The sequence below is a fragment of the Phaethon aethereus genome (genome assembly GCF_964289735.1).
Source record: "Phaethon aethereus genome assembly, chromosome: 6".
In the NCBI taxonomy this organism is placed as follows: Eukaryota; Metazoa; Chordata; class Aves; order Phaethontiformes; family Phaethontidae; genus Phaethon; species Phaethon aethereus.
In genome coordinates this window covers 39,494,018-39,506,596 of record NC_138580.1, presented here as the reverse complement: position 1 = coordinate 39,506,596, position 12,579 = coordinate 39,494,018, and the positions used below count along the sequence as shown (strand labels likewise).

Sequence of the window (12,579 nt, the reverse complement as noted above, 5' to 3'; positions counted from 1 at the left end):
TTTCAAAAGGTATAAAATTTAAGGCAATCTAAAGCATCACTGAGTAGCTGATATCTCCAAGTAAGAATAGTCTCCTGCACAGGTGTTGGCATGTTCTGACTAAGCTCCTAACCACAGCTTTGGCACATGCAGCCTGTTTTACTACCACTGAGGCAGTCTGCTCAGAGGTTACCAGATGGTGGGTAGAAGCTTACTCCATGTGTATCCTGACGAAAATGGAAATAAACCACACACAGGTTGTAAAGAGCTCCTTGCTGTGATTCTCAGAGTAAAAAAATCAGCTAACTGAGCACCAAGGTTAAGAACATATGTGAGTATATTATTTTGTTTGGTGATGTTTTTAGAAAGAATACAGGAGCTATGGAATACAACACAGAATGTATCCAGTTAACCTTAAATGTGTTCCAAACATTGTCAGCCTTCCCCGCTCATTCTTTTTATGTTTACATAGTTTCTAAAGTACTTATTCAGTACATAGTAGGCTGTCTTCCATTAAAATAAACTGAAACTCTATACACAACAATAGTGTCAACTTCTTTTCACTGTTATTTCCAAAACTATTTTAGCCTGGGTGGACTTTTGAGATTGAAGCAAGTCTACACACACTGATCGTTCCAAGGTTTGGTGGCAGGCAAAAATCAGCCATGAACTTTTAGTTTGCAAAACAGAAGAGAAGCTGGAGAGGCAAGATCAGAACAGGGGAAGTTTAGTCAACAAGAGAACAGGAGCAGCAGAAGAAAAAGCTGCCAAAGTCAGCTTTTATATCCTGGAGGTCAAGAGAACATCTCTTTCAGATTACTGTTATGTTTGGACAAAAACAACCACTTAACAACGGACTGAAAAATGCCAAGTACAATACACTCAAAAATGAGAATTCCCCCCCCCCCAAAGGATAATCTTTAAAAGTAAAAATAGCTTCTGTTTCACCTTCATCTTCATTATTATTTTTCTTATTTGTAATAATGTAAAGCCAAGGACGATATCTTCATGTTAACCAACGCTGTGATCTGTGCTGAAACACATACTTGGGGTATCGTCCCTTACTATTACATTAACATGGGTACATGCTGCTCTTCTGATTATTTTATCTGCTGGGTTCAAGCCAGGGCATGTACACCATATAGCACAGCAACAATTTTGACATGAAGTGTGAAGGAGGCAGCTTGTGAATTTGTTTACTCTTATGAACATCCTTTTATGGCCATTTTCTCATGCTATGGGCCTGAAAAAAAGTATACATAAACAGCTGGGAGACATCACAGCTATATGCACTGTTCTTAAATTAGATATGAAAGCTAAGTGTTCTAAACAAAATTTAAAAAATAATAATCAGTATATATCAGAAGTGTGGAAATAGAGCATACACAAAGGATCCTGACATTAACAAATACCACTGGCACATGTGACATTTTTAAAAAAAAGACACACAGAATCACAGAATCACTAAGGTTGGAAGAGACCTTCAAGAGCATCAAGTCCAACTGTTAACCCAACGCCACCATGCCCCCTAAACCATGTCCCGAAGCACCACATCCACACGTTTTCTGAATACTGCCAGAGATGGTGACTCCACCACCTCCCTGGGCAGCCTGTTCCAATGCCTGACCACCCTCTCAGTGAAGACATTTTTCCTAATATCCAATCTAAACCTCCCCTGGCGCAACTTGAGGCCATTTCCTCTCATCGCTAGTTAGCTGGGAGAAGAGACCAACACCCACCTCACCACAACCCATTTTCAGGCAGTTGTAGAGAGCGATAAGGTCTCCCCTCAGCCTCCTCTTCTCCACACTGAACACCCCCAGTTCCCTCAGCCGCTCCTCATAAGACTTGTGCTCCAAACCCCTCACCAGCTTCGTTGCCCTTCTCTGGACACACTCCAGCACCTCAGCATCCTTCTTGTAGTGAGGGGCCCAAAACTGAACACAGGATTTGAGGTGCGGCCATCTCATCCACTAGGCAGGTCACCTGGTCACAGAAGGAAATCAGGTTGGTCAAGCAGCACCTGCCTTTCATGAACCCATGCTGGCTGGGCCTGATCCCTTGGTTGTCCTTCACATGGCCTGTGAGCACTCTGAAGATGAACCGCTCCATGATCTTCCCCAGGCCTATACTATGTGTAGTGATTTTTTCTTGTTTATTTATTTACTTTTTAACCCGTAAAAATCTGTGGAAATTGCTTTTGACAGATTTAAATCACAACAAACAACCTCAGTTTTTGCTGTATTACTTCAAGAGAACAATTTCTTTACAGGTGCTACAGAAACATTGGGGAAGTTTGCTTTCTACCATGAGTGAAGCACTCGTGCAAAAATAAAAGCAGCTTCAGGTATGTAGTAAATTAAACATATGATTGGCTGATCTGGTGTGGATGGTTTACAATATACAGCACATTATCTGAACTGTATATATACACAAGATGATAAAAACTTGTAAACATAAATACAGAAAAATGTTAACGAAGTATACAACAGACATGTAAGCTGAAACCCTCTGCTGAGTAATATGGTACTACTACAATCACTTCAGCATGTTTTGACCTGTGTTTTGAGAAAGAATTCTATTGAAAGACTTTCAGGTTTGTGTAAATAACTTAATTCAGCACCTTACTTGAAAGAATTTAGAGATTTACCAAAAGCGTAGAAGTAGGAAAGAGAAGGGTAGCTCTTAGTGTGCAGAAAGGAGGACTGAAAGGAATCAAGAGGAAAAGCATTCTTTCAGATGAGATGTGAAACCACTTGAGTACAAAAAACATCGTGCTTTTTCCCCAAAGAGAATGCTCTGAGATACCATGGCCAAACTCCGCAGTAAGACATTAGACTGCACTAATATCAAAACAAACACTTTTGTAATATAATAGGAAAACATTCTTAATGTGTCCACAAAATTGTTTCCTGTTGGAGCGTCTACACTGTTTAACAGTTGTGCTTTGCACAAGTGGTTGCATTTAGCAACGTGACTTGATCCACCTTTATTGTCTAATCATCACACTGAAATTATGTCTGTTCCACTGGCATAAAAACCCACCTGTATATACATCATTACAGGTTAGTTTCCAGCAGAAATCCTTCAACAAGGGACCTTTCCTCAGGAAAGCAAAACCCTTACTTGACAGGAGTGAAGGTGTTACCAACTGACAATTGTTCAGTGATCTGTATGAAGCAAGCTGGTGTTAAGGACAAAGAAAGTATGAAAAAGGGTACAGGGCAGCAACCTCAGAGGATCTCAAGACAACACAGAAAGGCCAACAATAGCTCCTCTCCATCTCAGTCATGTTTCTCCTGAAGACTAAGGAGATTATAAATTTTCAGTACTCTGTCAGACCTCAGTCTCCCTGCCAACAGAGATTTCACTTTGGTTATTGCATGTTAGAGACAATAAGATCAACAAATCTATGATTATACAACAAACAGTTTTAATCATGATCAAACCTGTCAGGCCTACATTTGAACTGGAAATCCAATTATGAAGAGTCCTGTGACCCATTAGCATTATCTTCATAGTATGTGACACTCCAACAAGAAACAATTAAATTTTCTGGAGGAAATAGTCTGATTATTAATTCATAAGCTGTTTGGAAAACAGCCTTGGCATTTTATTTCATTTCATTGTATTCAAACAAAACAATTAAGACTTTACTTTCTACTCCCAGAAGTACTGTTTGAATATACAAGACAAACAACCCTGAACATGATGAGCAGGGCACGTTCCTGCCACAGTACTTACAGCATGTTAGAAAGATTCAATTCCATGAAAACTAAATGCTAATGTTGAATTTCATTTTTCTTCAAGAGATGTTTACATATGCAAAGGCTTTGTTTAAATATTGGAAAAAAGGATTGAAACACCAAAATCCATAACTTAGTCTAGAAAGTTAATTTAAAATATAAATTCCACAGTTAGCAAGCACCTGAGCCCTTCCGTGCTGATTTTAAGAGTCTGAATGCTAATTTCATGTTTCAATCACATTTCAGTAATTTGCAAAGGATCCAGTTTTATGCATGAGTAATTTCAGATGAACTATATTAAAATGAAAAAACAAAAAAACAATTAGTATTGCTAAGTTTGGCCTCATTCAATCTGCTTTTTTTGTGTAAGTGTATGGTGCAGTAGTTCACATATTACCCCTCCTTTAACCACATCCCTGACCACCAATGTAAGTTGACTGCTGAATTTTATACTGCAAATGGTTCTTCTAGAAGAACATTTCTTTAGAAGTATAGTGGTGATTATTCCCTCAGTTCAAACACATTCATCATTCTCAACATTGACTTGCAATTGTATATCAATTACAATCAATTAACATTATAGATGTATTTTATCAGTACTCAAAAATACCAAAGCAGATCACTTTGTTGTATTGGAAACTAGAACTATGTATATGGCATTCAAAAATTATTACTTAACTCTTCCCAACTCTTGCATTATAAAATTAGTATGGAACTGACTTTAAACAGAAAAATTATAATTGGAAATGGACTTCCATGGAATTTAGGTTTTTCCCCACACACACATAAAAAAAAAAATCAACATTTTTCAAACCTAATGCACTTTGCATCAATAACATCGTAACCAAAGTACCCTAGCAAGGGGGAACCATTATGTCCTGTGCAGTGCATTCTTAACAATACTTCGCAATTTCTCTTTCCTTTAAAAGAATACACTCCTTGGGAAAAGCTAAACTTTCAAAAAGTGTATTATAGTTGCACAGTTACAGAGAGAAGTTGTACTGGCAGAATACCATTTAGCGGCATTTCACCTGAGCATGTTTCAAAAAAAATATGCTTACAAGCACTGCATACATTTGTTAGTGAAGGCACAAGCACAACTGTTCTCCTCCTTGACCCCTCTGAAATTCCCAAGTGATTTCCAAGACACATTTTAAGGTCTTGACACTTCAATTAAAGGGAAAAAAAAAGCATGTTTGGCATACCAGAGTTAATGAAATTACTCAGTTATGGTCTCAAATGCCAAACAACGCTGACATTACTGATAGCTGTACAAGCATCGTTCTGCCATTTGCTGTGCATGCTTCGTACAGAGGCTCTTGTTCTGTTGTCAAGATCCCTCTTAAATCATGCAAAGTCAAATCCTATCATAAAGCCCAAAGTGAATGAGGGAAAGCATTGCAGGAACTCCTGTGGGATAAAGGAAACCCTTATGCGCAACACAATTCCCAACTCTCCCCATAGGACAGGGCTGTCTGTCCCGAGGAAGACAGGAAGGGCAACAGCTATCAAGAAAAATAAAGAAAAAACAATTGTAAAGCCTCTGTATTTTTTATACTATAGAGACTTTAATAATATGTATTATGATATATATAATATATTTGGTATATAAATGCTTTAATTCTTTTACATTTTCTCAGCAACATTCAAAGGTTTTCCTTAAATTAAATATAATTTCAGTAGGTCTCTTCCAGAAAATCGAAGCATTTGCATATAAAAAATTAGCAATTTTATTATGAGCAGTTTTTGTAAATTACTATAGCAAGACTGAGGTTCACAGTCTCACAGAAGACAAGCTATTATTCTAAAATCTGTCACTATTTATACTCAACTACAGAAAGAAATATATGAATATGCAAAGCATAACTACAATTAGAACAAGGATCAAATGCATCTTACTTTCCAACATTCTTCCATATTTGTTTTCAGTCTCGGGGACCTGTCACTTTATTATTCTTAGCAGCATGTAATGACTCAAAATAAGCAGTGTTCTTCAGCACACAAAAACCCTTTGAATGCTCTGCAAGGTAATTCTATTAAGGACTAATGGCTTCAAATACCAAGCAATCTATTTCTAGAAATGCATGGCTTTGGGTGGCTTGATTTAACAGAGCTGCAATGATGGATGGAGAATTTCATCTATGTTGTCTTTTATAAATTTTTCTTACAGATGAATATTTTTTTTTATATACAGCTCTACTTGTAGCTAACATTCTTAAACGTTTTCTTATTTTCTCCATGTAGGTCTGTCATTTAAAAATACATGTTTAGGCAAAGCCTAAAACTAAAGTCATCATCACATCTATTACATACAGAATATCATGCACAAATTAAAACAAAAGCAAGAAATTTGTCTAAAAAGAATTTTTTCTTAAAATGAAGTATTGCCTAGCAAATATGTACTTCTTCCAAATTAAGTCCCATCAAAATCAACTGAAGAACACATTTTAGTTTACATCCAGTTTATCTTGGATCATGTTCTAAACATTTGAGTCACAGAACATTAATTCCAAAAGCTGAAGTAAAGAAGCATCAATATTCTCAAGATACATATTCTTTGCTGCTTAATACCCACTATCAGTAACGCCAGTTCCCACTGCGTATCTGATGACAGTCCCACTGGACAAGAAGCTGCGCACGCTGTACTTGTTCTAGAGCTACAGTCACGCTCATCAGTTCACAAATACACATTTGCTGGCTGGCGCATCTCTTGAATGCTTTCCCATCTGCAGGCACTAATGTGGGTCCCTCCCCTTACCCAGTCATCAAGACTAACAGGAATTATAAAAACTTGATATTGCCATTCTTTAATAAAGTTAGAAGTGGCTGGCTATTTCAGGGCAAGGCAGAAAGTTTCTTCCCTTAAGAATGATTTTTTGAGGGAAATCAAACTAATAATGACAGCTAGACAGCTAAACAGATTCTCTGCTGGTCAATCAGTACATCCCCTTTCCAAAGGGGACACTGCACCTATCTTATTCCTCAGAAAAATCTCTGTCCTGTTCCAGTAACACAAGCTCCCCAGGCAATCTATTCCAGTACTTCACTATATTTACAACTATAAATTTGGTTTAATATGTAATCTGAATCTTTCTTACTGGATTTCTACTTTATTACTTCTTCTTCTAACAGGTTGTTTTGTTGTTGTTTTTTTCTCAACAGAATTCTTTTAGATTTTAAGTACGTATCCTGTCTCCCCTTAGTGACGTCTACAGAAAAGAACACAATTTCACATTTCACCTTTTGACAGTTACGTTTCACAGCCTTCTAATCATTCTTATTGCTCTGTTGGAGATGCTCCACTTGTGTCCTAAGAGCTGTGAGCAAACTGAACACAATACTGCAGCCAAAGCTACATACCAACTGAACAAGAGGAATACTCCACATCCTCTCTACAATATTCCTGGGTTACGCTGCAGTATGGTGTTCAGCTATTCTGCAATGTCATGTCATTGTTGACTCATGCTAAGCTTGTTTTACACAACAAACCCTCCAGCCTGTTCTAAATAAAAGCCATTATATCAACTGTTTATCTTCTTGTTCTGTATTTGTAAATTTGATCTTTTTTTAAAGGTAGAGTTTTGTACCTTTTCTTACATTGCATGTTATTTCTTTAGATCAATTCTCCAATAGGTCAAATTTTGAATTGTACTCCGGTCCTCAACTGAGCTTTGCAGTTCCACCCCCACCAAACCCAGTTCACTTGGTCTGCAAATTTAGTCAGCATATTTTCTGTTCCATTTTCCAGATCATTAATGACAACATATCCTGGCAAAAGCCTATTCAATATCTCTGCAAATTTCCAGTCTGTTTTCCATTAATTTAGGAAAGCTTCCATCAGGCCACATTTCCACAGCTGCTAATAGGAATGATCTGCAAGACAGTATCCAGAGCCTTATTAAAAATATCAGAGCTCTTATATCTTTAGAATAAGACAAAGTGACAACATTTACTGCTCCTCTTCTATCCGTGAGATCTCTTACCTTGCTATAGATGCAATTTAGACTGGATTAACACACTTTTTTCTTGCAAATCCATTTTCACTGTTACTTCTTTCCCTGTTTTTTTCCAGATATTCTGTAACATTTCATTTATACATCACAAATTTATTTGGGAATTTCAGTTACACAGTCTAGTCTATCATTTCTTAGCTTTCACTTATCTCATTTGAAATACAGACATTGTATTTTCTTCTCCCTTCTCTAGACTGCGGTCTTATATCTTTGTAACTGGTATTAATTTGCTTAGCTATCTGTCTGGAGTTTTACTATACCAGTGAAGCACCGCAGAAATAAGTATTCCCAGTATCACCTGTCAGTCATCTTCTCTCCACCGAATATCTAATCAGTGCTTTCTTAGTAACTTTACTGCAAACACAGAATGATTGCCTATTTCCTTTACGACCCTTCTTAACTATTTTGGGACCTCATCTTTCCAGTTCTGTCCCAATATACCAGTGCTCATTTAATCAGCTTATTGAGCTTGAATATAAGTAATCATCTGGTTTTAGCTTCCCTTCCCTTTGAGGGCACAGAGCCCGTAGTCCTAAATTTTGTACACTTTCTTCTAGAACTGAGGAGAAACTCTGGTTTTAAACATGTATACATGTGATATTTTGACCTACTTTCTAATTACAAAAGCTATTATGTTTGTATGATCACTGGATTTTACTTGTGTTTAATACACAATTGGCCACAATTTCAAAATTTGTTCCACAGAAACAGATAACATGTCAACTCCAGAAATACCCAATGCACCTTTTGATGAAGTTTAACACCAAATAAAACTTCAGAAAATGAAATTGCCTTGTAATACATTATACATGGAAATAGAATTTACCAGACATAAAGAAGCTGTAATTGCCCTGTTAATAACTAATAAAAGCAATCAAACACAGAACATACTCTGTGAGGAACCAGAGAGAATGAAAATATAAAAATAGGAAATGTCTATTTCAAGGGGATAATGAAAATGACATTATCAAAGGTTATCTACAATTTTAATTAAAATGCACTCCCAGGTCATTAATTTAAATGTTTGAAGCAGTACTCTATGCACATTCTTCATCTAAGACTATTTATGCTATTGATACTGGCCTATTAAGGGCTAGGTATGTAAACAGTTTAGCCTAATTGCCTGTTACTGTATAGTTTAATTGAGTCTTGTGACAAAGATTTTAAAATCAGGAGAACACAATCTCTCAGAAAAATTCCAATCGCTTTGTCACTGAAACAGTGACAAACTTTGTATCAAAGGGACCTTAGGTTTTAAATTATGTGTCAGCTTTTACAGGATATTACAATAACACAATATATGTCTGTCCTTGCAGTAAATGTTCTAGTTCAGCTATGAGTCATATTTGCATTTACTTAAAAGGAAGCACAGGCAGCTGTTAGATCACTATTTAGCTACAAGACACAGAAAAGATTTTAAATCATTTTCATCACCATAGTTCACTCCTACGTAACAGTACCATTAATACAAACATAATTTTGTCTAAAAGATACAGTTCCATGACAATATATTTGCTTTTTACTGAATGTGGTATAATCCAAATGCCTAAATTTTAAAAACTGGAAAAACTGTCCTGTCTCAGCTTTTGTAAGCTTTACATATTCCCTTACGTTTACTGAAAAGAGCTAAACAATATTTGACAGTGAATTTTACCTAGATTTCCCATATTTTTGTGGTTTCTTTTCCTCTATTTAGTCATAAATGTACTGTTTGAATACAGGGTTTTTAACTGCATTTATTTCTTCTATATATTCCTCACCTGAACTCCATGGAACTGACCAATTTATACTCCAACTCTTACTTCCTTTGTGGTATAAAGATAATTTAAATGACATGTAATCTTAATCTGAATATGTGTAAATCAATTTCACGCCAGAAAAAAAACATTTAAATTGTTATTTTAATTACTGTAAATGAGAACAAGACTGTTATTACAGTACACTCTTCAAAGACATCACCGCGTTGAATCATTGTAAGAAAGAAAAGTCATGTAAGACACAGCAGAATTTAAAAGATCTTTTGATATAGGTCAAAGGAGATAAGGCACCACACAGAAGTTTGAATCCAAATACCATCATATAAAATCATCTAAGGAAGCCAAGGCACTCACTTATACTTCATCCTTCTGACTGGAACAAATACTCAGACAACTAAACTGTTGGTAAGAAAGCACTATTTTAAAGAATAACTTAGATTAGAACTGTAGCTCAATAAATGTGCACTACAGGACAGAGTTCTGTGAGTATCTTTGTTTTAAACACAATTTTAACTCACCCCTTTGCCTTCAGACTCATCATTCCCCCTGCCATTTATTTCTAACAGCCTAAGAAATAAGACAATTCACTTGTGGTATCTAAGGTAGTACCCTTCGTCAGGGGAAAGGAAATATTTAGAAATAATAGAGCCACGAAAATTGAAGTGAAAAAAGGTATTGTTCCGTTGTTGGAAAAGATGTTAGTCTCACAAAAAGTTTTCGACTATTGCTTATCCATTGTAAAAACATATTGAATACATTCATATGAATGTAAAAAAATACAAACGTATTTATGAAAATAAATGCCCATATTTTCTGATGTCTTATTTCTGGAGTCACTCCAGTTTTCTAATCCATTGATTAAATAAAGACATCAGGGCCTCTAGTAGGACTCATTTGGGAAACATAAGGTCTGCAGAAACACAGATACTTGCCAGAACCAGTCAACTAACAGTGCTCGTGAATCTCAAAGAACAAGAAAGAGCCAGTCACACTACTTGTGTAGAGTTTATATATTCTGAGGGTGAAACATTACTCCACTGAAGTTTACTATAAAAATCATGATGACTTCAGTAGAAACAGGAAAAACAACATTTCATAAGCAAAGAAATACTCATCTGCTCACAAGTCAAAATGAAAAGAGATAATCTCTAAAAGTCTAAGATGGAAGTTTTGGGAAAGTGGAGATTGACTAACTGGCAGGTGCCTCAGTCATATTCAGATACTAATAGGCGGGGAGACAGTACAGAGAATTATTTCCAGTATGTGGTGGGAAGTGTTTCACAAAGCAACAGAATATATATTTACTTTCTTTTTTATTTGGAGGTTCAGGATAATCAAAAGGGATGAAAACAGAAATAAAATGGTATGTTTGTCAGAGAATTGCACTGCCAGTGTCAGAAGAAATGCCCTTGCAAAAACAGATAGAAACATAAAAAGTAAATCATCATGGACATATTCTTGTGGAAACAGGGAAAGCAAAGACGAAAGCTGATTCTGACTAACAGCAACACACCTTTGGTACACTCAAGTTTAGAAACTTTCATTGATCATTAAGAAATTACCAATTTTTTGCCCTTAGCCTCCTAGATGTTATGCCTTTTTAGAGCCAGCTGAAACAGACAGGTTGAAATGCTTGAAAAGTTTGCAAGCAATACAGGATTTCTCCAGTTACATAAGAAATATAAAAGCAACAAGCATTTATAGCCAGTGCTCTTCCTTGAGGGTGATTACATCAGACTCTCTCGAAGTAGCTTGCTAGCTTCAACTAATCACAGTTCCTATTATTCCCTGAAAAATTAGGTGCAGTAGAAACTCATATTGGAAATAAAAAACTGTCACCTACCTTTCCTATCTACTTTTACTAAGCATTTGTCACTATATGACAGATGTCTTTCAGTCATGTTGGACAAGTGTTTTTCACCACAGCTTAGTAGAATTTTACAGCATACTTTAGATCAGATACTAAGCGAGTGCAAAGAATGCTGCATACCTTTGGATCGCTCTTGCCTATCTTCTTCTCTGCATCTTTGACTGGATCATATGAAGAGCTTTCAGCATCAATGATTTTTTGCTGCCTGGCTTCCTGAAGAGCTTTCTGGGTGGGACCTTCCAACCCTTTCCTCCTTTGACATTCGTGGCCTGCTATAAAATAAAACCAGCAAAATATCATCAGAATGCATTTTTCACTTACTCTTCTGAAAGATCTCTCTTTACTTAATACTAGCTAGACATGTGAAATTCAAAAAGAAACACCACTTCAAAGAAAAAGATGTTCTGGTTACTGCACTATCCATATAAAGTATTCCAAGACTACATATAACTACATATGTTCCACATACTATTTCAGTGTGATCTATGCCAGCTTACCTAATGGTACCCTAGATTTTGCCCCCAAAATGCAGCAATGATATTGAATCTTGCAGTACAGGAAAGAGTCACAGTAAAATGGATGCAATTCTTCATCTCCCTCAGACCCAGAAGAAACATCATCTTACTGTATCCTATCTAATATCTACCACTGATGCATTACTCTGCTTTACAGCCTGCATTCCCTTTTGCTTCCCTGTGCTTTTTCCCAACCCACCTTTCAAATGAGGAATCACTTATGAATAGGTAACTCAAATCCTAAGAGGTACCATTGCTGTAAATCGTCAGAACAGGCTAAAAAGGAATGAAGAACAGTCTAGCACATGTGGACTATTGTACAATATATCTGCCATGACCTGGCAGAGAGGATACTCTTCTCAGACAGTCTTTGTATTGGCAGCTCACACATATCTGAATACAGTCCCTTGTGATCCCTGTATCTCGTTGCAACGTTCTATTACATACATGGGTCTACAGGAAAAAAAATGGGATACTGAATTCCAACAGGATCTGGACACTTGCATCCCTCCAGTTCTTTGGAAAAAAAAAAAATCGGATTGAAAACCACACTATATAGCTAAAATCCACAATGAAACAAAAGGTACTTCACACTATGCATTTCTAAATGCTTGCTCTTGTAAAACAGTTTTATTTAGACCTTGACATCAAAATGCAAACTTGAACTTCGCTGGGAAAAAACCCCATCCCCTCCACTCT

General features: G+C 36.4%; 1 protein-coding gene across 1 annotated transcript in view; it reads right to left on the bottom strand.

Annotated features, from left to right (window-relative positions):
* Positions 1-12,579, bottom strand: part of SPAG16 (sperm associated antigen 16) — a gene marked incomplete at both ends in the record, with an annotated part of 408,932 nt that overhangs the window by 368,872 nt on the left and 27,481 nt on the right. Inside the window, one exon of the mRNA XM_082001578.1 lies at positions 11,486-11,637. Within this exon, the coding sequence (XP_081857704.1) occupies positions 11,486-11,637 (152 nt within the window). The remainder of the gene's footprint in view (positions 1-11,485; positions 11,638-12,579) is intronic.